The following is a 26,307-nucleotide window of genomic DNA, read 5'->3' as shown; positions in this document are numbered from 1 at the left end:
TGGTTGGCTTATGTCCTGAAGCATGATTGTTTATACATCCCTTGTTTTTATACTATCCATATCCTGAAGCATGATTGTTTATATATCCCTTTTTTCACACTATCCAATGTACTTCTGGATATTCTTTGTTATTCATATAAAGACTCATTTCTAATCTTTTTTTTTTTTAATCGTCCCAATAGCCTTGTTTTTCAGTCTGGGGCCTTTCCTGAACAAGGACAAGCAAATGTGCAGTGCTTCTGTGATTCAAACAAATGTCCACTTGGGACCCTAGTGATCATTTTCATTTGTGGCCTAAACAAGATTTGAACTGATATCTCCAAAAATAAAAGGATAGTGCACAAAGCCACAGAGGAAAAAAACCATGACAGTAAGCACAAGGAGTCAATGGTACTAGATGGTAAAAACCACTTTAGGTGAAATCTTTCTGCTTTTGTAGTTATGTAAGTTAGAAAATGTGGTCCTGATGCCAAAAATACAAATTTATGATTTCTTTGAACAGCTCCCTTTGGGTCATCTAGAATGCCAAAATTGTGGTGTAGAAGTACAGTAGACTCCAGCCACACTACTTCCCTTTCCTTCCTTGTCCCTTTCTACTTCACACATGCCCCTACACTGAGTCCTTAAGACAGCAAGTGATGCAGGGCCATTACACTGGCCCTATGCCTCCCAAGAAACACTCCTTGCCCACCCCACCACATATTATGCCCTAAAGAAAGTTTACATCAGTTTTGAGGTCCATTTTTTGTATCTGACTACATTTTGTGGCCTATCTAGAAACTGAATGTAGATTCCCTGACTTCTAGCCCTATAATCTAGCTATTACACCATGCTTCTTATCTATTATGTGATATTAACTTGAGGGCAAGGCATACTTGTCACATGACATGCTCTGTTTTTGAAAACATGGTAACATTATGGGGAAATGAATGACACTTGGATAGCTGCAATTAAGGAGAATGAGATTTGCATAGTAAAACAAAAGCAAATGGGAAAATCTTCTCAGTAGATACCTTTTGGGTATGACAATCAGATGAAAATGATTAGAAATTGGCTTTATAATGACAAACCCTTAAGTATAACAGAAGCTAGCTAATGAGTTACTCAATTACCAAAACATAAAAGTTTAATTCTTGTTTACAACTGTTTCTCTCCTATGTAGGTCAACAGATGATATCAGTTATGCCTCCAGATATTTTAGCTTGTTGTTGCTGAGATCTGAGCAGACAAAAGGACAAAAATCACTCCTAAAGCCATAGTCAAGCACAGCAAGGCTTCACACAGGAATGGGAAGAGACAAATGGATATCATTAAGTGAGGGGGTTTATAGTCAAACTGGAAAGGCATATCGAATGGGGTCCCGCAGGGATCAGTTCTGGGTGTGGTTCTGTTCAACATCTTCATCAATGATTTAGATAATGGCATAGAGAGTTCACTTATAAAGTTTGTGGATGATACCAAGCTGGGAGGGGTTGCAAGTGCTTTGGAGAATAGGATTAAAATTCAAAATGATCTGGGCAAATTGGATAAATGGTCTGAAGTAAATAGGATGAAATTCAATACGGACAAATGCCAAGTACTCCACCTAAGAAGGAACAATCAGTTGCACAAATACAACACGGGAAATGACTGCTGAGGAAGGAGAACTACAGAAAGAAAACTGGAGGGGCATAGTGGATCACAAGCTAAATATGAGTCAACACTGTTGCAAAAAAAAGCAAATATCATTCTGGCGTGTATTAGCAGGAGTGTTGTAAGCAAGACACAAGAAGTAATTCTTCCACTCTACTCCACATTGATTAGGCCTCAACTGGAGTACTATGTCCAGTTCTGGGCACCACCTTTCAGGAACGTTGTGGACAAATTGGAGAAAGTCCAGAGACGGGCAAAAAAGGTGATTAAAGGTCTAGAAAACATGACCTGTGAGGAAAGATTGAAAAAAATGGGTTTGTTTAGTCTGGAGAAGAGAAGACTGACGGGTGACATGATAACAGTTTTCAAGTACATAAAAGGTTGTTACAAGGAGGAGAGAGAAAAATTGTTCTCCTTAACTTCTAAGGATGGGAGAAGAAGCAATGGGCTTAAATTGCAACACGGGCAGTTTAGGTTGGACATTAGGAAAAGCTTCCTATCTGCCAGGGTGGTTAAGTACTGGAATAAATTGCCTTGGGAAGTTGTGGAATCTGCATCAGTGGAGATTTTTAAGAGCAGGTTAGATAAACACCTGTCAGGGATGGACTAGATAATACTTAGCCCTGTCACAAGTGCAGGGGACTGGACTAGATGACTTCTCAAGGCCACTTCCAGTTCTACGATTCTATGATTAGTGGCCGCTTAAATTGTATGAGATTAATGAATCAGCAAAAGGCTAGCCTCAAATTTGATACTATTAGTTGATAGCATCCCACCGAATGTCTAGACATGGCTACAGTCATTGATATCTGCAACACGCTTGTCTTCAACAATTCTCTTGGCTGATATTAGTTAAATGTAACTGCTAAACTCAGATTACATTAATTTCTCCAAAATGAAAGAAAGCCTCATGCCCAACATGACTGCCTCATGGAGGAAATTAATGTCATTTTGGTGACCGATGTGTGTGACCGCCAAATTTCAGATTTGGTTATTTTCCCTTGCAATCAGCAATTCAATGTGTGCCAAAGACGGTGCTAAATGTCAGGTTTGTAGCTCAGAAGGGAACCTGAGCGGTTGAAACCTGATCAGAATTACTAATCTTAGGAGAGAGACTGATGATTTGTGGAAAGATCAACGTTCACATTCATGGGAAAAGGAAGAGATCAGATGAGAAATCTTTAGCAGTCAAAGGCATAGCAAGGCGGGGCTTTGATCTCACTTTCAACAAAAGAGACTGCCAATCTGACCATAAACTCCTTCTCCTCATGGCCCCACCTCAGGTAGCTCTGCTCCCTAGATTCTTCTACCCTCCCTCCTCCAGTCAAAGCTTCCCTCCCTCTCAGAGAATTAAGCAGCAGGCCGGGCAGAGTAAACCTGTCAGAATGATGCTCAGCTTTAGGCAGGTGCTCCTTACCCAGGCCTCACGGTAGCAGAAGTCTGGGAAAAGACAGCAGAGAAGGAGGGACTATGCTACAATCCAATTACCTCACAGGATCTTGGGGCCAATCAATAGGCTACTCACAGCAGTAAATGTTATGCACATTAGCAAGTGTTGCAAGATCAGGCCTAAAACAGTAATACTGGTTACTAACCCACTGCAATACTGCTTGAAAATTCAGAAGATGCTTAACATTCAATGCAGAAATACACTGCTTAACATTTACACAATCAAGTTATCTTGATTCTGCTCCCATTGATTTCAGTGATTCAGAATTAGACCCTTTGAAATCGGTTTTACAATTTGCCCTACAGTACAGGGGAGGAACACGGCTAAATAGAAATGGAAAATTAGGACTCCAAGGATCTATTTCTCAGCTCTGCCACTGATTTTCTGTCTGTTTTAGAAACCCACCGAACCTCCCTGTGTTTCAGTTTACTTATATGTCAAATTGTTAGCCACTTATGTCACCTCATAGGAAGCAGGTATACTAGGCCAGGGAAGGCTACGCCTCCCCTGGTGCAGCCGCTGACGATCCATTGCCAGATGCCTGGGCCATGGTGGCCCTGCTTCTTCCCCTACCTGCTGGGATTGAGCTTCTGCTGGAAGTTTTTGCTTATTTATAATGTGCCATGCAGGTAGCTGAGGAGACAATACCTGCTACTCAGCTTCCCAGGTCCCATGGACTTCACAAGAGGATTACTGATGAACTTGGGAAGCTGAGTAGCAGATACCACCTCCTAAGCTGCCTGGGAACCTATGTGGTGCATAATAAATAAGTTTGGCTCAGGAGAGGGGCAGAGAGTGCAAGCAGCAGGGACCTCCGGCAAAGGTGGTATGTGGAGGGGAGGTCGAGTGGGAAGCTTCACCCATTGCCCATGCATCACCTTGAGATTTAGTCAATTATTGTGGGTGAAGCGTGTTGAGATCTTCAGACTGAAGATGCTATGGAAGTGCAAATTGTTAGCATTGTTAACTATAAGTTTCAGATTACACTAAGCAGATAGAGTAAAGAAACAACTTTAAAATTACATTACCGCTCCGGCACTGGGAGAGGTGGGGAAGATTTGGCACGGCCCTTGCTGAAAGTTGCCAACCCCTGGACTAGTGAGAACATATCTAAAGCTCCTGCTTCACTCACATTCTGAGAACAGGGTTCACTAACCCTTTTCTTTCATCATTCAGGACACAATTTCTGCCAAAGGCCCTGATGATGCGATGGGACCCATTAGCATGGGCCTTTTGACCCATGTTCAGTCCCAGTGACTAGTGAACTTTTTCTAAGTACGAGTCCACATTGGCAAATCCTTCTCAGTGCCTATAGTTGCTGCAGTGTCTTTACTAATACAGATTAACATATACCCTTCACATCTGACGCTTCCAGAATCCTCTCTCAACATTTTTTTTCAGTAAGTATTCCAAGCTCTTATTGTAGATAAAATAACTTTTAAAGGTTGTTTATAAAATATTACTATGAGGTTTTATTACATGCCAAAACTGCAATGAATATTGCAACTATCCTAATATTACTGCATTTGTCATAACACAAGGAAGGAAAAAGAATGATCATACCTGTTTCAGGTTTGCATTTAAACCCTCATGTGTCGCCTTTAATAGCGCTCTTACAGTGAAACTGTCAGGGTCTTCTTTGTCCCTGATTTGAGATTCTTTTATCAATGATTCAAGTTTCTTTCTTATAAAAGATTCCATCTGGTGCTCAGTTGTACCATTACTCTGAAATGAATTAAGAAATCCTGTTCAAATACATTCAGACATGCCAATCCTACTTGAGTAACCCAAATGGAGCAATATGTCTGCTTCCATCCAAGCAAACTATTGATGCTCCCAACATTTCCTCCTACCTTTTCCAAGTACAAGTAGGATGATAGAAAAAACTTTATTATGCATCTTCCTATTGGTTGCTTTCCCTGCCATGTTTTTCCCTTCAGCCCTTTGATGTGTACGTTACATTGACTTAGGTCACCATTTAAATCACCTCAGAATTTTGCCCTCTGTGTAATTTTCCCCATATGGGAACAATCGTATCACTTACCTACTCTCTCAGATGTGATGAGGAATACACAGCTGATGTGTTTCCATAGCCCTTTGAAAATATAAAGTACTGTCTAAGTGTGCTATATTATAACTCTTTCTTTATGGAACACAGATGAGGTATTTATTAATTATTATTATTAACAATATTCATTTGTATTGTGGTAGCATCTATGGGGCCTGATTGTGTTAGGTGCTGTACAAACACAGAACAAAAAATGCTCAGCAGAACTTTTGATGTAAATAATGAGTCCCACATAAGGGTGGAATTCCCTCTTCATTTGTCTGCTGAGTGGGAGGGAGATTTCACCCTCATGGAAGAAAGTGAGGGCCTACTACCAAATCCTGCAGATGTTCCAGTTGTGTGGCAGACACAGGGCCACCCACAAGGAAGCTCTGAGCCCCCAAGTTGACTCCAAGGGCTCCCATTCCCTGGTAGTGCAGCTCCTGCCTCTCATGTCTTCCTTTAAGATAATTCCAAATGATGACGAGGGTACCCAAGAAAAGTTAATATAGCCTCTGCCAGTCACTAAGAATGTTTCTGTTTGATGGTGTGTCTACATGAATGGGGGGGTGAAAGTTGTGGTCGCACTTGGTTGTATAACCTTACCTAGTGAATGTCATAGCTTTTAATGCTTAGGGTTATATTTATAGTTGTGTTCAATGGCATCTCTTCTCTTTGACCCCAATCCTCCAAAGATTTAGGCAGGTGCTTAAAATTAAGCAGAAGCTTAAAGGCTTTCAGGATCGGGGACCTAAATTGCATTTAGCAACCTTCATTGTAACTTAGTTTTTTATTACTAAATATGAAAAGTTTCCATACTGCAAGAAATACTGAGGGAATATAACTTCTTGGATCACTGAATGAACGGTCTTTGCCCCATTCCTCATGGACCCAAAGCAAAATTGTATTTCTACATGAGACTGTCTTGTAGAGCATATGGCTCAAACAGCATCACACCACATTCTGACCACAAAGTAATCTTAAAGCCTAAGGTTTTGTAAAAATGGAATGAATCACATTTTCTCTCTGTGTTAAGTATCACTGCATTTATCTGTCTTAAGAGAGAAAAATGCAGTCCCCTTTACGCAACGTACATCAATCCTAGAGCAGACTCGGCTGATTACTCGACATGTAGGTGGGGTCCTGTGCATACAGTTAAAAAAAGAGAAGTGTCATGAATATCTGCTTTCTCTAAGCTAATTCAGAAGGGAATCTATAGTATCTAAATCTGCAAAGCTATTCCCAAGTCATCCTGAAAAAATGTTTGACTCCCAAAAATAGATGTAAATGATAAAGAAAAACAAAAAAAGAATCTGTTCAAAAGCTACTGCAAAATATTCAATATAATTGAGAACTAGATGGGGATGTGTGTCTGTAATAAAAACTTTCAATATGAATGAAAAGAGAGAGAGAGAGAGAGAGAGAGAGTGTGTGTGTGTGTGTGTGTGTGTGTGTGTGTGTGTGTGTGTGTAAAATAAAAACATTCCGTATGAATTTAAATTATATGGAGGTGAATGGGGGTGTAAAAATAAAGCAAGCTCAGTGGGCTAAATTCAAACCTGAGATCAATGGAGTTACATCTGCTGATGCCAAGTCTGAATTTGGCTCCTTCTATTTGTACCATACTCTATAATATTTTCTTTCCTGTTCAAAATTTTAAAGTAGTGAAGTGTAACTGCTGCTGGGCTGGATATCAGTTTGATAGCATTCATCAGCACTGCACAACTGTTTGTTGGGTACCAAAGAATATGGAAATGACTAAAAATAAAATTAAAGCATAAAAGAATATAGGCCAGGGTTAAATCTTTAAAAAGAGAGAGCACATAAACAGTCAGGGGTTAAAGGCAACAAAAAAAGAAGTGAAAACAGACAAAAGGCTAAGAAATAATAAAAGAATGATTTAGAATTGTGAAATTCAGATCACTTTGGTGCTTAAATATGAATTTAGAGGCGTGACTTTAGGCATCCAAATTTAAAAATTTTAGTCTATATCAGTAATAATATTAAGTGGGAGTTTGGGGTGTGTAAGAAACACAGGATTGGGAAAGCAAATTGTGCCATATAATGGTTATACACTTACATAGCAAAGCTTTAACTTGCAGTCATCTTCAATTTCATCAGCACTGTCTTCATCAGAAACCTCCCCTTCTTCAGCATCTGCTCCAAGGTTATATGGTAGCTTCTTACCCTCAAAATTAGCACAAAAATATTTGCAATATATGTAGAAGTTGCTAGTGTTAAATTACTGGAGAGAAGACAGGCTAAAATTCTTGTTTATTTTCATAGTTCCAAATAAGGTCTGATGGGAGAACAGATTATTTCAAGTTGTGATCACGAACATGTGGTTTCAGGATTTTTCATTTAGGCTTTGACTGATACCTCCCAGGGAACCAGTTTATCCTAAAGACAATGACTGGCACTGACTGCTGGTTAATTGGGAGAGTACATGCAAATTATCTGCTTAATGGGATACAGCCAGCTAGTGCCAAGAACATTTGCTCAGAGTAGGTCTATATAACATAGTACTTAAGACACTGGCAGCCGCCAGCACCATGTCTACACTAGAGCTGTCATTATTGATAATACAGGTGGAGGGGAAGTGGTAGGAACTTTTAGAGAAATAATCCTAGTGTGGACAAAGCCTCAGAACTTAGCTAATAAACACAATTGTAGATAGTGTTGTTCTGATCTCAGTTTGGACAGGTTCTTCATAATCATTGCCAAAGGCCAGATCCTAAGCCCAATGCAATTAATGGGGATCTTGCTATGGACGTCAATGGATTTACACTAGGCTATTAGTCTAGACCAATCTCTCTGTGCACTGATAACAGGTACGAATTATATTGGGTGGGATTTTCAAAGCACCTAATGAAGATAGGTGCCAACTCCCCTTGAATTTTGAAAATCCCACCTATTTAAGATTTCCTATTACCTTTCATTATGCCATGCAGCTACCAGCTCTGGTGGCATTGAGAATTATTGGCAATGTGACTCCTCAGTGATGTAAAACAAATATTTTAAAGTTATGTCCCCCAGTACTGAATTGCTTAACTGTAGGCTGTCTATGATCTCTGGAGTCTGGCTAACATCACAGCTGTATTCTTAAAGACGTTTGAGATGCTAAAAAGATAAAATAATCCTTCCTAGCAATAAATTGCCTCTCTTTTAAAAATTTCAAATGAAAAAAGTGCTGCCATTTGTAATATGTAAAATTTAAGAATTCCTCTCCAAGTCTGTTGAGCAGCGCTATAGACAAATCTGTCTCTTGCCTGCTTTTGATGGATGTGCAATGAATATTCCTGCAACTCTTTTAAATGAATACCTTAAATCATTTAGACACTAATGGGTCATTATACTGTCAGTAAGCATAAATGTTGTGTAACGCGCTAGTCCAAATTCTAGCAGTAAGATGACTTTATGTAAAATGGCACATGCTCCATGAGTATTTTTAGATTCAGTTTACTGTTCAGTTATCATGTATTAAAAATATTAGAGCCCAAAGGTATATTATGCATTACTTAATTTTCAATTCTCCGCTGACTAAGGGTGGAAATATTTGGTTCCATAGTTTACATGCTTAACTCTTAGAATGATGTCTTTTCCAGCCTTAAGAATACTTAGGATGACATGAGTGTATAGACAGATGCATGAGGCATCCAAAGGGCACAATTATAAAGATGCTGCTCATCTGTGTTCTTAACCTTTAAAGCCTCCAGCTTTCTTAAATTCAGTATGTCATGGTCAATTTCTGCAACAAGATGTAACTGCCTCAAAGGTAGGGTTAACAAAACCTGCTGGGAAGACTAATTTTTGACTGGCAGAATTCACTGTCAGCTGCAGGATTCAAAGAACTTTCTATACTAAAGTTTAAAATATATATATATATATATTGGACATTCTGCCATCTCCAGAGCAGTCCTTTTGTCAGAATGTCTTTGTATAACAAGACTCAACTGTTTCATGTTCACCTTCAGCAGACTGTTCCGTGTTACAAAAGCAGATGTGAAGGCTGACATTCTGCATCAGAAGCAGGGGAAGTGCAGACACAGGGGAACTTGATTGCATTTGGCAGTTAGTGTGAGGGAAGCAGGAAAGCCTATTGAAATATTGCATGTACATGTGGAAGTGTAGTCAGCAAGCTGAAATTACTGGCTAATCCGTTGCTGTAAGGCAAATATGTCTTACTTGGGCCAGGAAGGAATTTCCCCAAGCTCATGTCTAGCTTTGAACTGGCTAATGTGATGGAATATGGATGCAGCAGTTATTGGCTACTTCTGGTGGCAGGATACAAGGCTTGAAGGACAAATGGTGTAAACAGAATAATAAATCTTCCTGAATTTTCCTATATGATTACTCACATTGCAAGTGCAGTTCAGTAGATACCTAGCCGTCTATTAATAGAATGTATGATGAGGAATCAAAATCAAGATGCCGGTTAATATCTAGGAAATTAAACTTGTATGCTGTGATGTCTTCACCGCTGATTACATGAGCTCATCCAAGCTCTCTACATTTGTGAATGCCAGATACAGCCATAAACTAACTACATTGTTCTCCAAGAGATTTATAGAGAGAGAGAAACAGAACATTGACACTGCTTTTTTTTTTTTTTTTTTAATTTTTGAAAAAATTACTATTTTGCCAATCAGGGGTCTGACTCACCTCTCACTTACACCTTTATAACTCCACTGAACATGGAGTCACTCCTGATTTACACTGACCTAAGGGCTTGTCCACCTGAGCTCCATTTTAAAATGGGGGAGATCAAAGTGCATTTCAGAACTGTTATTTCACGACAGGAAGAAACATTGGACACATAGTGTGCGGCAGGCCAGCTTGGGGTAATTTTACATCCCAGCTTGCCACAAACTAAGTGTTTGCATAGATAAGCCCTAAGTAAGTTGAGAATCAGGCTCAGTGTCTGAAATCAACTGGACAATCCAGGAACACTACATTTTGTTCAGGAAGGAAGGATGAACAAATGCATAAATCAAGTACAAATAATGTCAGGGAGGTGTGGAACTGGCTTGTTACTTCCCAGAAAGCTGCTGATTCTTAAAGTAAGTATTTTCTCAAGTGGCTGGCTGACATGACTGACAGACGGGATAGCAGTTACAGTATTTTGTGATATCATACAAAAGTCTACAATGATGGTGAAAACACCATTTGTCACTTTGAAATGCTAGCTGCTTCAGCTCCATGCCTAGACAGCTAATTCTGTGCTTACAGAGCATTAAGTGTCCTCACCATGCTAAATTAAATTAAAAAGAGGCAGTATGATAAGGTAAATATACATTCATCATCCTCTCAAAGTACTATCTAGCATTTTCATTTCATTATTTTCATCTATTTTTCTGAAATATCTTTCAGAAAGGATATGTTTACACTGAAAAGTTCAAATTATTCATCTCATACACAACACTGGCACTTTTCCCTTGTTGTTCCTTAGCTCTTCTCTGAAACATTATTCTCACTTACGTAGCCACAACTGATGAACCATGAAAAAATGCTTTTATCTGACAAACCATTGCTCTTAGTAGCAGGAAGGTGAGGAGAGAAGGAAAGATTACTTTTTCTTCTCACACATTTGAGATAATTTCTTATTCTTTTCTATATTATGCCTAAAGAATACACAGTAAGGAGAGAATGCAGACTGGTGCTTAGATATCAATATGAAGACACCTTACAAAAACCACAGATAGATCAAATAGATTAGATAGAGGTTAGATCAGGAGAATGGGAATCAGGGACCCAGGACTCTATTCTTGATTTTGCCATTAATTCCCTGTTTGATCCTGGGTGCTTCATATTCCCAAGCTATAAATATGGGTATAATAATGTTGCCCTTACTTCATAGAGCAATTGAAAGTGTAAGTAATTAGCATATGTAAAATGCTTTGAGATCTTCAGATGAGATGCTACATACGTGCAAATTATTTATGTATTATTATTATTATTTATTAATATATCCTGGTAATATCACCTTACAAAGAGTATCCCAGGATACTTGCTAAGTGAGAAGTAAACTGTGTTTCTTTTCACACAGACATTAAAACAGAAGATCAAAACCCATCTAATTGTATCTGATCTGATGCTTGTACTACTGGAAAATGGTTTCTTAAGAGCCTGAGTGGACAAGAGCTAGGATAAGTACAATATACTGACTTTTATTGCATTCTGTACCTAATACTGGCAGCAAATTACCTTCACTAGGATCTTGCCTTTCAAACTTTGAGGGCTAGGAAGCTGCTTGGAATCTCCAGTGATTACACTCGACAAGTCCAGTTTGTCACTGAATATTTCTTTGAGGTACTGAGCAATCTTCTTTTGCTGCTCGATACTGCAGTGATTCTCAATAGACAACATCACTGGAAACCTAAAACAAAACCAAAACCCCAGATGATTTCTTTTCAAGATATATGACCAAGTAGTCATAATGCAACTTAAAAAGTAGGCTGTCTTACATTCATCTTGCTCTTGCAGTCTCTGTAGCAGCAATTTTGTTTTTAAAATGACATTTTTCATCCTATTATAATAATCATATCTCTTTGAAGAAAGCATGAAAATTAACTACCTGCGATGGGGCATACAAACCTCACACTGGGTTCAAAGGAGTTAAAAGGCAATACTGGGCCCAGCCCTCAGGGACTGCAGGAGCAGGTTAAAAGGAGATTAGAAGGCCAGGCAGATGGCCGTGTATAAAGCTGCAAGAAAGCGTTCTTCTCCAGTAAGTCAGATGGAGGGTTGAGTCTGAGAGGGGATCACAGAGCAGGTAAGGCCCTCAGGCAGAGCCTTTTCTAACCACCACATCCTGTAAGACTCTGCTCCTTTGGACTCTTCTGTTAAATGAGTGACTGTTGGATTATAGGACTATACCTCAACCTGAAGGGACACATAGGTAAGAAGAAGCCCAGGGCACTGGACTTAGACTTGCTGCAGGGAGGACCCTGCCCATGTTGCTTCTCACAGGGCCCTGTGCTGGGACCCCCTACCTCACCCTCCCATTCAGAGCCAAGTCCCAGGTTTGGGGGGAAAGCAGAAGATTCTTGGTTTAGGATCAGGAACAGGCACCTCGACTACCTTGACAGAGAGGAGAGGGGTAGAAGTGTGTTAACCCTTATGCTGCCCAGTTCTCAGAGCACACTAGCACACTAATGCAGTGGTTTTCAACCTGTGGTCCACAAACCCCTGAGGGTTCGCAGACTATGTCTAAGATTTCCAAAGGGATCTGCACGTCTATTCAAAATTTTTTAGGACTCCGCACATGAAAAGAGGTTGAAAATCACTGCACTTATGTATAAACTCAGAGGGACACATAGTTTGGTTGAGTTGTACACCACGTGGACCAAATTCTTCATCTGGTTATATTTATGCAAATCCCCTGAAGTTAACAGTCACTCTGGATTTACACTAGTGTAACTGCAGGTAGATTTTACCCTATATTTGTATCTCATTAATAAAGACACCAAGAGCCAAATTCTGTATTGACATACACCCTTTACACCATCAATGAAGTCAATAGGGTCTCACAATCTATAAGGCAGGCCCTAATTTCTAAAATCAGCTCAGTGTAGCTTCAGAGAAGATCCATGTTGTTTGTGGGTCAAAGTCCTCTAAAAAGTAAGAGCCCCATGACACTCTTTATAAGACCATGTGTTGGTGAAAAGATCTCCTCTCATTGTTTTTCAATGTGCATCAGTTGTTTGACTGGCTTTAGCTTTCTGCCTTACAGACAGACACACACAAGTAGTTCTCCGTGTGTATAGATAGTTCCCTTCCCTGACTGAGTAAAACAGGTATGAAAGGAAAAATCATGTGGAATATGTCATCAGCTTTAAAGCTCCATTTGGTATGGGCAAAGATCAACATGATGGCAGCATAGACGTGGAAAAGTCTATAAAACCTGTGATGGCCACGATCCACAGGAATACAGGTGCAGCACAGGAATACAAGTGCAGATCTCAGACCCAGTAGTCTGCCACCTCCCCTCGGAGGCCATTACACAGGCTCCCTGTTCGTGTGGAGGAGGAGTTTGCAGACCAAGTGATCTACAGAGCATGTTCTCCTCTTAGGGCTGTGAAACTTAGGCTATGTACACACTGACGGCGGCGAATTTGCCGCTGTCACATCAATCTTTCTGGATCGATTGAATGGTCAGTGAAGACCTGCTCAAGTGATCCAGAAATCGACGCATTAAAACCACCCCAAGTGGCACAGTGCAGTGAAGATGCTGCGCACAACGGAAGTTAAGAAGTCGATGGGAGTTATGTGAGCTACTCTGTGTAGCTTGCGTAACTCCTGTTGACTGCCACCGAATTTTCAGGTAAGTGTAGACCTGGCCTTAGAGTGCAAAGGAATATTGGTGCCCTGAACAGGCTAACTCCCTGTCTGCAGCTTTCAGAGACTTCACAAGGGGACTGAGAGTCTGTGGTGGAGTAGGGACATGAACCCAGATCTTGCAAGTCCTAAGCTAGTGCCATGATCAATGGACTTTCCTTCCAGGCCACTCTGCAGCCTCTCACCAAACCTATCTCACTACAGGGAAGTATTTCAAAACTCTATAGGTTCATCCCATGGAATTCTCAATCTTCTCTGCCTCTCTTCCAAAATTTTTATCTTGGTGGAAGGGATGATATAGCCTTCATTCTTAATGCATCAGGTTGTGCTTACAGTAGGTGTGGTAGTGTCATGGTTGATTTTAATAATATGGTATATGCTATAATGGGATAATGTTACATTTTTACCCTTGAACTTCCTAGATTTTTTTATTATAGAGATTTTAGAAAACTTTGCCCTTTCCCAGGCAAATCTGCCCCTGAAATTGAGGACACTTTTCCCTGAAGGCAACATCATGCCACTGATTTTTAAGCAGAATTCCCCACTGGAAATCCGTGAAAAATTCTGCTTAAAAATGGACCAAAACAACTCTGAAATTGTGCAGTTTGGCTATGTCCATATGTTAAACAAAAAAGCTATTGAGTTGGCAATATATAAAAGGCCCTTCATAGCCTAGCTATTGATTAATGGGATAATAAAGTGTTCACACTGTTAAACGATAAATCAAAGTTAAGACCAGGGAAAAAAATCAGATTCTCTGTGCGGTTCAAGGAAGAAATTTATATTAGGATACAGTATTTACACACAAGATTTACTACATAAAAGAAGTATACTTCTCTGCACTCAGAACCTGCATTGCACTTACTCAGGGGCATGCATAGGAATTTAAATTTGACCCTTTTTGAAGGGGCACGTTCTGCAACTCCTCCCCACCCTGGGAGGAGCTCCCTCTCCCCCTGTCCTGACAGGAGCTCACCCGTCCCTTTCTCTCCCCCGCCCTGACCCCGGCAGAAGCTTGCTCTTCCCTCCTCTTCTCCCACGCCAGGAGTTCACTCACCCCCCCGACCATGGCCCTGGGGCTGGATGAGTTCTGTGTCCCCGATGATTATTGGGGGGGAGGGTGCCCCTGCTTCCCACCCTCCCACCCCCCTTAAGCACACCTCTGCACTTACTCATTTTTGACAAAGGCATTTTTATTGATAGCTTCCATCACATCTCTGAAGAGTATTTTAGAAGTAAGGGTATAACCATGGTGAACTACTGGCTCTCCATCTGGACCATCCCAACAGTCAACTATCAAGACAAGAAAACTACACATGAAAAAATATCCAGAGTTTTATCATATTATAAAATGTTTCTTCTGAAGGGGGAGAGAATGTTCTATGTGCTCATGTAAATCAGACATATGAATCCTGAATAATAAACTGATACTTTCATATCGTATTTTGTTCAAACACTACAAAATATAATGGCAAACAACCAAAGACTGATCTCTATTATACCAATTCTGTGCTAAGTTAACATTCCCTTCAGGTATAATTACAAGGATCTGCTGCCATCAGAAACAGAAGAAAAGCTTGTGTAAGAACAGTCTGCCTGAGCCTGCAAAAGCTAACTCATATCAATCATTAATTCTTACTCAGGTGAACAGTCCCAGTGTATGCCTGCCAGTAAATTCCATTCAGCTCACTAGGACTAGTGATGTGAATTAAGGCTGGAGGGAAAAGGCCTTCTATATACTGTACTATCAACGATGGTTATTTTCTCAATCATCTGTTTTCAGCATAGGAATATTTTATTTGCAAGGAAATATAAATCAATTTCCACTCTCAGCTACTCCAGTTTATACATTATACCATCTCCATACTGTATATGAAAATGGGAAACAATCAGAACGTTCTGATTACTAAAGTGATGCTCAATCTGCTATCACTCATGAATCACAATTCGTTCGTGAAAAAGTATTTTAGATTATTTTATTTCAGAAATGAGACTAGAAAAGTGTAATGGCAAATCATAAGCAAATTAGAAATAAGAAAATCATAAGCAATTACTTAACTCTGTTAACTTTTTGCAACTTAAGATATCATATATACTATATGAGTGGGCAGAAAAATCAGTTTAATCAGAAATGTATTTACAAATTGGTTTACCTACCTCATCGTGTATGGAACAGCTATATTATTAGGTCTTTGCCAATACAGTTTCAAAACTGTAAATGATCAGATCTGTTCATGGGTTTTGTTGAACGTTAAAGATAATCTCAATGTTAATACCCTTTTTACAGAGCAGGGAGGGGTTTTTTTTAATTCTGAATATTAGCCTCATTATACTGCTGAAAGATAAGCTTATTGTCATTAAAATTGCTCTGCCTTTTGAAAATTATGAGACAAAGTGGGTGAGATAATATCTTTTATTGGAACAGAAGTTGGTCCAATAAAACATATTATCTCACCCACCTTGTCTCTCTAACATCCTGGGACCAACATGGCTACAACTACACTGCACAGAACAATTTTGAAAATTATGACATTAAATGTTATTCCTCATAAAGTACTCTCATTCCGTGATGTGTAGTATTTCTGCTTTGTGTGATGATACATTAACAAATATTTTGTGTCAGAAGTTCTATGAAAAAAAATTAAGGGACTGAGCCAAAACTCCTCAGGCTGGCAAAACTCTGATTTTCAAGAATAAAGGAGAAAAGAGTACATGAGTTAGCCTGAATGGTATATCCAAGCATCAGGCCAAATTCTCCTCTCCATTCAGTGTTCCTCTGTAGGTGGGATAGGATGTGTGGGACAGAAGGAACCTATGTCTCCATTGCAATCTATGCAGAGGAAAGCCATAACACACCTACTGGTGAATCCTGATGACAGAGGCGTCTGCTAGTGCTCATGGTAGTGCTGCATGTCAGAGGAAGTGGGCTGTCTAAGAAGGAAGGGAGGAATGGATACCCTCTACTCCTGCTTCACTTCACCAAGCACTAAGGGGAACTCATACTATGCTTTTTGTACAGAGGAAGTAAGTGGTGCTTCTGAACATGCTTCCCTCCAGGATTCCTAAAGCCATTATGACTTACAAAAGTATATGGCCATCTTCTACTATTGCTCATGAGTTCCGGATGCTCAATCCATTGTCTGGTGTTTTGCTGGTTCTCAGAGCCATAATTTAGTACATGACAGACAACATAAGCCTAGTCACAACAAATTCATAACAAAAACTTACTAGCCCAAATACATCTATTTACCCAATATTATCATGATGATAACACATTTTTCAAAAGACCCTAAATACAATGTCCATTGGAATTACTTCAGTTTCTTTTATGAAACTGTGTAGGAATTTTAAAAGCATCTGGATTATTACATCTATTCCACTGTAAAGTTTTTTTTCCTCTCTCTTTCATTTATATAAGTTCAGGGGAACCCCTCCCCCCCAAAAAAGAAAAAAGAATGCAGTGCTCAGATTAATACAACAACAAAAAAGGAGGCCAAAAACATTACTTGTTAAGATTGCTATCAAATAAGACTTACCAAAGTGAAGAAGATAATGAAATAAAATATGAGTGAATTAATTTGCACATTCAGTGCCAAACCTAAAACTCAAGAGACATGTATGTTAGACTTTACAGAGCTTCGTGATCAAACAAATAACATTAAAAATACCTTCAACACATCGACAACCATCCTGCAACACCCGGGCATACATCTCCACTTTGGACTGAGACAGAAGTTGGTCTCCTGTCAGATATGTGTTGTGAGATGAAGCAATATAGTAGTTACAAAGGGGCTGATCCATATCCTGGTGGACTTCATAATGCAACGGGTTAAATATATCACAAGCAGAGCTGTGCATGAAGCTGGTGAAACCTTTGAACAAAAAGAAACAATTTTTCATGAGTGCAGTGTTGCTGGATAGATTAACTTTACCAGAATACACAGGTTGATAAAATAGATGTTGTTTATGCTAAAGCCTGTCAGTGTTAATCTGCCACCCAAGAACTGCTATGTATGTGGGATGAATCCACCATCCTGAGTGCCTGGACTATCATCTATGGTTTGTCTATTTCTTTTGCAAGCTCCTCTGGGCAAGGGCATAGACCAAATTCATTGCTAGCATCAACAGGAGTTAGACCTGCTAAAGTCAATGGGAGTTCTGACCATTTCTGCCAGACAAGTCCACAGTATTTTCCTGGTCTCTACAGTATCATATGCACTGTTGTCTCTCAAAAGATATTAAATAAACTACAAAACAAACACAACAAAACAAAACGAAACAATGTAGTAATAGATTTACAAAGCCATGCCTTACCAAAACCAGCAGAGTTTGGACAGCAATGGCACTAAGCTAAGGGATTCATAAGAAATCTATTAACAAAGAATAGCAAGAGCAGAAATTTGGATTCAAGTGGTAAAATATGAAATCTTAAATAATGAATGGCAGCAATCTGGCAAGAATAAGAAAAGCACAGATCTGCAATCTCATTATCAAGTCTGTTTTTACATCATATGTTTCCATCATGCCCATAAGGAGTACATGATGGAAATCTGCGGGTAAAAATTCTTTGAAACCCTGGAGAGTTTCTCTGGGCCAGATCTCATGTACAGACTTAGCCACATATGCTCACGCTGTCTCTTGCAGTTCAACCTACATCATTCCAATAACAAACACAACAAAACAGCTCACCATTTTTTCCATTAGAATCTACTAAATTTCCTTTCTTCAAATTATTTGCTAAGATTACAAATTATTTATCTTTCTCTATTTATCTTTCACTGCAAATAATCACGTACTTTGTACCTAAAAAATGTCTGTCATTAAAAACTGTGCCCCCGTGCCCTCTGATCCCTGCCGAGAGGCAACCCCTTGCGAGCTGACATCTCCTGACTCCTTGGGATGTGTTATGTAATGGGGGGGAAGGGTCTCAGTTGTCTCGACAACCACATCCCTCTTTACGAAGACCCTGCATAGTTGCTGCAGGTGAGGGATCCATTTGGAGGAATGGAGCAGTGACTGGATGGATAGAAGGGAAGAAATAGGAACCTCATGTTGGGGATGTGAGGCATCAAGGGGATACACATTGTCTTTCTACTGGCCCCGTGAAGATTACACACAAAGGGTAATATATCCTGGGTGACATAGGGTGGTTGGCCCCTGGAAAAGAAGCAGGTTCAGCACCCGTGTGCCCAAACCAGGGCCATATAAATGGGAGAGAGCTGGTGAATCAGGACTGCTTGAGAGCACAGGCTGGAAGAGCAAAGGAAAAGGGCAGGTGAGAGCTACCTGACAGAGACAGTCTGCAGGAAGTGGAAAGTTTTGCAGGCCCTCCCTGGGCAGAGAGGCTCATTTGTTGACTGTCCTGAACTGGAGAGGCTGAAAAGGCTGAAAGCTAGGAGCCAACAGAAGGGCTAGTTTACTGACTCTTCTGAGCCACAGAGTCAGTGCTGGGAGGCTGGAAAGAGCTGAGAGCTAGGGAGCCAGTATAGAGGCTATCTGCTGGTCCTTCCTGAACCATAGAGCCATGACTGGAGAGGGCTGAAGGCTGAGAGCAGGAGGGAGAGGGAGATGCCTGCTGGCTCTTTGATCCAGAAAGCTGAAGCCTGAGGGGCTGAGGCCTGGGAGTGAAGTGTGGTGAGAGATTCCAACGTTGTACTGGAGAGCGGGGGTTTGGTGAGAGGTGCTGGAGCTGTGCTTGAAGTGGGGCATGTACCGTCTGGACTATGCTGGGGAATTTTGAACTATGATTATGGGATTTGTGTTATAGTTTATCTGCACAGGGCTTTTTCTTATGATAAATTTAACAGCTAAGGCAATTTTTGTTCAGAAAGACTGTTGGGGCCAGTCCTGGGGACTCTGAAGGGAAAAATGAGGTAGGTGTGCTTGTTGAGCTGCAGCATGTCAGAGGAGGGCTCTCCAGGCAGGAAGGCAGACCTATGATACTGGGATAATAGTACCTCTTCCATAGAGCCTTCTTCACCAATGGGATCCCTCTTTATATGAGATGTGAGGACAGCTGGAGCCACAGTTAATGGCTGGTAATTGCTGGGAAAGAGGTATGGAGGCACAGGGCCTGGAAGAGGATAGGCCTGGCCTCCTGGAGATCCCCCAGAACTTCGTGCTGATAACGATTTCCTTGTTGGAACCCACACTAAAGGCAGCACTGTAGAAATGTTCCAATAGGTAACAGCTGTGTGAAAACTGCCTAAATCCAGCTCTTGCATAAGTGGACGCAATTTCCATTGAAATGAATGAAAGGGCTACCACCTATGCCAGGGATGAATTTGGCTCCTAGGTCTCTCTCATGTCCTGCCAAGGAATCAGAGGGCTTGATTCTGATATCACACCACTGTGACTCCATTACATCAGTGGAGTTAATGATTTACACCAGCGTAACTGAGATCAGAGTTTAAATAGCTAACTTCAGAATATGGAATTTAAAATGTTTTAAAGGGACACAGCAAACTATTCAGACCCTGAAGTGTAATTAAAATGTGAGGGGGGTGTTACTAAACCTAACAGGAATAGAAGTGTTTTTGAATGTTTAAAATGCTACAGGTTGTTCCTTTGTTTTGTTTTGTTTTTGTTTTTTAATTCTAGCCTAATTGAATTGCCCAGAATAACAGGGAATTTGTGGCAGAACCATGAGGGTAAATCTAGGTCTCCTGTTTGCTAGAGCTGTGCTTTAGCAAGAAGATGATTCTTCTACCTACAGAATCCAACAAGCAAATTAATCTGCTCATGATAGATACCTTCTGGTTAATTAACAGACCATAGCACTTAAATGATTTCAATCTAATTATGAAAGATTCATTGATACATGCAAATCTGAATTTGGTATTAAGTTGGTTTCCGAGTTAATATACCATCTACAGACTTGTTTTTGCAGATGAAATGACCAAGTTTCTAAAGCCTGTAAGAAAATACTCTGCACCATTGCATTCCCTGCTGTCACTTACGTGGTCCACTGCGGAGTGGTTCTGGTTTTACGCTGGTATAACAGCACAATTGGCACATATTTTTTTACATCAGTGAAAACAGGTTATGGTATAAACAAACACAAATAAACAATTAGCTCTAAGAACCCATACAAATTTGTATGCACTCTTGTTTTAAGACGATATTGCGAATGACTAGTTGCAGTACAATTGTGACTGGTGATATTGTACTAGTCAGGTATGTCAACCTGTTGTTCTCCCATCTTTCCATCCATAGCTTATTAAAATACCCCAAACAATCAGGTGGTTGATCCTTCAGATTAAGCTATTGTCAGACATTAAAAGCCACATCAATGAAAACATTGTTATAACTCTTCCACTCTACTGCAATGGAATAAATTGGGAATCAGACACTTTACCTTCTATCCCCAGAACATTTTTCTCCTTGTTTTCTTCTGAAACTTCAAACTTCCTTATGATGTCGAGGCAATATTCTGTGGTCACATTATTCATCTGCACAAAAATGACAGCATTGGTGTACATATTTTTCTAGTATGTGACCAACATGTCAAAATATTCTTCAGGCCCCTGTGTCTGGCTGAAAATCTTGTGATCAAACACTGAACTCAGTCAGCCATGAATAAGACTGTCAGTAACACTATTCTAAAATGACCTTTTAGGTTTTGGGTTTTTTTGTTTTGTTTTGTTTTGTTTTGTTTTGTTTTGTTTTGTTTTGTTTTGTTTTGTTTTGGGGGGGAGGGAGGGGAAGGAAGGGCGGGGGGAGGTGGAAGGAGGTTTGGTAGCTCTCCACAAGCCTCATGCTCTTTATCTTTTAACGTGAACATGATAGAGAAATGGTAATCACAATTATATTGGTTGATTTAAGACTGAAAATTTGCAGGAAAAGTGTCCTTAATAGTTTGAGTTCCAATATTCTATTACTAATAGAGATAAAAAGATTGATACTGATACTTGTAATGCAATTTACTTTTTTTTTTTTTAAATCTGATTTTTCCTCATGCCTGTTTTCGACAATTAACTCCACTGCTTTCAACAGTTACTTGTGACATACAGGAGATGTGACAGAAGAATCAGGCCCAAAGCTGAGCATCTGGCCCCATTGAAGTCAGTGGGATTTTTGTCAGGATTTTTTCCCAATTATCTCTTTTTTATAATGACAAGTCACTTTTTTCATACCCTAAACTGAAGTGAAGTGAAAAAATGATTAGGTTAGGCATATTTTTTCTACAGAAATGACACTATAGTATTTCCATAAAGCTTCTCATTCTTTACCAAAGTTGTTTCAAACACTGACTTTACACACAACTTCAAATCAAGTCATCAATCATACTTGAAGCAAAAGAATCCAGGAAGATGGATGTTTTCTTTTTCAAATTGTACATAGTCCGTATTAAATATTATTGCTTCAGGCAAAGGCAACAAGGTGGATTGCTCAGTGTTGCAGGTTATTTGGGATTCACTGTTCAGATTTAAAGAAAGGTTCCCTTGGTGGCTTGTTGCTTTTCCTTCCCATTGACTGGAGGAATTTACTTTCTAGTGGCTGGCATTTCCAGTGACACTACTACTTCTACAGCCTTGATTTGCTTTTCATTCTCCTTACCATTGTCTATAGGTAAGCACACCCAAGTACCAACACTCATCTTTATGGAGTTCTTTTGAGGAAAGTTGAGAGCCTTGAGCGGAGCTCATGAAGGGCCTAATCCTGTCAGGTGCTGAGCTCCTCCCAAGAGATTGTGAAGGCTCTGACTCCCAGTGACCACTTCTCAAGAGGCACTCAGCACCTTACAGCATAGGACCTAAATTTGAAAGAAAGTGTGGGGGGAGATCTTAATGTGTAAACAGTGCCTGTAAAAAGCATAACAGGAGGGAAATAGATTATGACATTAGGAGACCGACTCAATATGGACAGAAGAGAATTATCTTAGCTAGTGAGAAGTTCAAAAAACATCACCAACTGAGAGGAGGAGACCCAATCTCATCCACTAACTCCAGACCTATGTGTACCATTTAAAACTAGCAGAACTTGTGAAACATTCATGTCTGGAGCAGAAACGGAGGCTATAATATCTCTGGGCTGCACACACAGATCTGATATTCCATCCAGTAGGAGGCAATGATGTCTCATTGCCTTTTGTAATGGTGTCTTAACATTATCATATATTAGAACACTCCTAGGCCCTAATCCTGGAAAGACTTACTCATATGCTTAACTCTGTGCACTGTGAGCAGTCCCCATCAAGGAATTATCCACAATGCATAAACTTAAGCAAGTGCATAAGTCTTTACAGGATCAAGGACATGTCTAATGTTTCTGGTGTCAGTTACACCAACTTTACCTTGAGAAAATCCATTAACTGCAATGAAGTTACTCCAATGACTGAAGTGAGAACAGAATCACTGTCAATATTTGTCACTCCATCAATGACTGTAGTACTGAAGTACCTCCTGTTCTAAGTCAGGAGGGTACTGCAATTACAGCAGATACATAAGGATGTTGAGATTCTAGTGATACACAGAGTGAAATATTATTAATCCTGATGTTTGCTTTGACTCTGTTTCTTTGGAGCTCATTTGAACAGAACATTGGCTTTTGAAATGCAAATTGTCAAGCAAAATGAGATGCCATTATTTGCAGGTCTTTCTCTCTGAGGTTTATACGTGTTCATTCAACCACAAAAAGTTGTTCTCTAATGAGGTTTTACGGCAACTTTTTGATGCAAACAAATGCAACCTAGTAACAAGTTTTATGGACATGATTTGATCTTTACTCTGTACCAGGAATCATTTCATCTTAGCCTATTGGTTTTTTTAAAAGTCCAAATAATGATGGGACAAGGAGGTTTTCCCTAACTAAACAGTTTAAAGATAAAATGATCTAATATCATTCCAGTATGAGGATGTTGGAGAAGTTTGGAAAATTGGTCATCCAGATCTTCTCAGATGACCTGATAAACCAGGATAGCTGACTTTACACAAGCTTGATACAATCTATGTAAACATCTACACATTGTCCCCCAGTCTTCCCTGCAATTTGGGAGCAGACAAGGTCATGTTAATGGTGCTCCATCATGGCTGAAACCTACTTTGTGATATTTGAGTGTAATGTATGTATCCTGCAACAGTGAAGAGATGCCACAATCACTTTGAGCTGTTCCCCTCAGATAATAATATTGGTCTCTTTTAGCTGTTATGATACTATTTCTGACTTCCAGATATTACATAGAAATTAGAAGGTGAGTCAGTGTATCAGATCCCCATTTATAAAGCTCAGCAAAGACAGATTTCATGGCTGCGATGGTTTTGCAAACATCACCAAAACCAGAAGATATCCAGGCTTATTCTGCACCACCCATTGTTTCACATGGGCAAGCAAGATGATAAACTTGTGGTAAAAGCGGATGGTAAAATGTTCACATCCTTAATGCATGATGCATACCTTTGTCGGTAAGGATATAAGTATGGTGACCAGATAGCAAGTGTGAAAAATTGGGATGGGAGTAGGAGGTAATAAGTGCCTATATAAGAAAAATCCCTGAATATCAGGACTGTCCCTAAAAAATCGGGACACCTGGTCACCCTAGGTATAGGCCACCTCTTCTAAGGCCCATATGCATTTGGGACAAGCTGTGCTAAACCTAAAAGCAAAACTGGATTATCACAGTGCTGCATGTTACTAGTAACATCCTTGTTTGACACTATTGGTTCCAACTCAAGAAAGCACTTAAGAATGTGCTGAAGTCCATTCATACACAGAACAGTGCTTAAGCATTTGCTTGAGTTCTACTGATTATTATGGGATTTACGTCTGTGCTGAAGTGCTATTGTGAATAACATATTTTCTTAATGGGGACCATTATTTGGGACGGCTAGATGCTACCATAATACAATCAGAACGGTGGCCCCATTATGCCAGGTGCTGTTCAAACCCAGTGTAAAAGACAGTCCGTGCCCTGAAGATTTTACAATCTCAATAGACAAGAGAGAGAGACAAAATGGACAGACCACAAACTAATATCAAACAAAATATATGCAAAAACTGAAGCAGAAAACACAACCAGCATGTGAAATTATTAAAGTGAGGCAGACTTCTGCTGAAATTCTCTCTCCCAACCATCATCATCAATTCCCAGTGCACAATAGATGAGAAACTTATCAGGTTGTAGTAGAAGACTGAGGCTGTCTGACCATGTGCCTAAAGTCTATTCAGTCTCCCTCCGCACAGAGGTGCCCTCTACACCATTAGCAGGGTTTCAACATTCATGTGTTTTTTCCTTTGCCTCTGCCAGGTTTGAATGAGAACTCAATGCCCTCGAGGAAGCAGGTACATTTACTTTCGCTTACTGGGGTGTTTACTACAAGATGTACAGCTAGATCAGTTGCAAAATTAATCCAACTGGCAAATGTTTATACAAATCTAAAAATTCCAAATATGCACTTTTTTATTCAGCATCCATCTTTATTCTAGTATTCCACTTTTCTTTATTTTTTAAATTTGGTTCATGCTATAGAAAATCTTTTAATCTAGTATATTTGAATTTTTCCTTTAATAGATCCTTTAAAAATCAGCTCCATTGTAATATGAATACTAGCATATTGATTCACACGTCACATCAATGAAGAACATTTAAATTTAAAAAGCCAGGGTGAGCAGAGTGCCAAGAATGTTTAAAAACTGGGGTTGTAGTAGAGGTTTGTACAGTTTTTTTCTTCATCTTTTAATGAGCAGAGACACTTTCCTATTGCTATGGAAATGATTATATTATCAGGTGATGAAATTCTATCCTGAGAGATGCATAAACTTTAATCTGCTAACTCTCTTGCTGTTTTTCCATAGTTATGTGACTAGAATAAATTTCAGAATTGCTACATATCAAAAATTGTGTTTCTATAGTGCTGCATTTTTTAACACACTGGATTAATTCTAAGTACTATTTCACAAAATCTGTAAGATTTTGATGGCTATTCTCAAGGCACTTATCTTGATAAATATTTTAAAATTACCCTAAATTCACTGATGGTTCAAACTATCAAGAGTCTTAAAATGTAAAATACAAAAACTGAAATGTTTGAAATACTAGGCATGACAAAGGCTAATCCTCAGAATTCAGTTGTCCAGCCTGACCTTGTACTGTAGTTACAATCTCTGTTCTGAGTTAATTAAATTAGTTTTGATGCTAGAGTCTGTTCTTTCCCAAAGTCTTAAAATTATACTTTGCCAAGAGGGTGAAATAAAAACTCAGCACTCTACAGTTGTTGAATTTTCCTGGTTAAGTAGAATAATTGGCCAGTGTTTTTGGGCACTGGAAGAATAAGATTTATGCAACAGAAGTAGCATCTGGTTTAGTGGTTCTTCCTCACCATGACTTTTAATGCTAAATAATAGAGGATTTGGTATTTCTAACTATTTTCACTTAATATTTCATGCCCAGATGCCAGTAGAGAAGGGAGGTTTAACAAATTTGGAACTGGAAAACTGGAACCAGTAGCTCCAAGATTTTAAGCAGAAGTTCATAACTTTGTCATAATATGACCATCCTGCCCCCCCCCCAACCCAACCCCTCACAATTTGTCCTTCTCAGCTGCACCACAGAATCCTTTGAACAGTGTTCCTAAAGATAGCTCAGGTCTCTCAGTGCTTCAGAAGAGGTAGAGTGAGTACATTTGTTCGTGGTGTTCCTCGTGTCTGAGAGAGACCGGCTACAAATGACTGAGCAATTTCTCTTACTTGGAAGACAGAGGATGGGAGATGGAGTGTGACCTGCCAAGACAACAACTGGGGAATCTCTTAGAGGCTGTGACCCATAAGAAAGAAACATGAAACTAGTGGATGACATGCAGGTTCTTATGGACTAAAGCTTTCGACCAAACCTCAAAACGAATAT

General features: G+C 39.7%; 1 protein-coding gene across 1 annotated transcript in view; it reads right to left on the bottom strand.

Moving 5' to 3' along the window:
* PLCH1 (phospholipase C eta 1) overlaps nucleotides 1–26,307 on the bottom strand; it is a 154,070-nt gene that overhangs the window by 31,400 nt on the left and 96,363 nt on the right. Inside the window, exons 7-12 of the mRNA XM_067537397.1 lie at nucleotides 20,824–20,917; nucleotides 17,135–17,338; nucleotides 14,639–14,759; nucleotides 11,334–11,505; nucleotides 7,210–7,317; nucleotides 4,646–4,807 (exon numbers count right to left, since the gene is read on the bottom strand). Of these exons, the coding sequence (XP_067393498.1) occupies nucleotides 4,646–4,807; nucleotides 7,210–7,317; nucleotides 11,334–11,505; nucleotides 14,639–14,759; nucleotides 17,135–17,338; nucleotides 20,824–20,917 (861 nt within the window). The remainder of the gene's footprint in view (nucleotides 1–4,645; nucleotides 4,808–7,209; nucleotides 7,318–11,333; nucleotides 11,506–14,638; nucleotides 14,760–17,134; nucleotides 17,339–20,823; nucleotides 20,918–26,307) is intronic.

The sequence above is a fragment of the Emydura macquarii genome, unplaced genomic scaffold, assembly GCF_026122565.2.
Source record: "Emydura macquarii macquarii isolate MOO-44397 ecotype Brisbane River unplaced genomic scaffold, CSIRO-AGI_Emac_v2 contig_18, whole genome shotgun sequence".
NCBI classification, from domain to species: Eukaryota; Metazoa; Chordata; order Testudines; family Chelidae; genus Emydura; species Emydura macquarii.
Note: the sequence above shows the minus strand (reverse complement) of the source record. Positions and strands in the feature narration are given on the sequence as shown.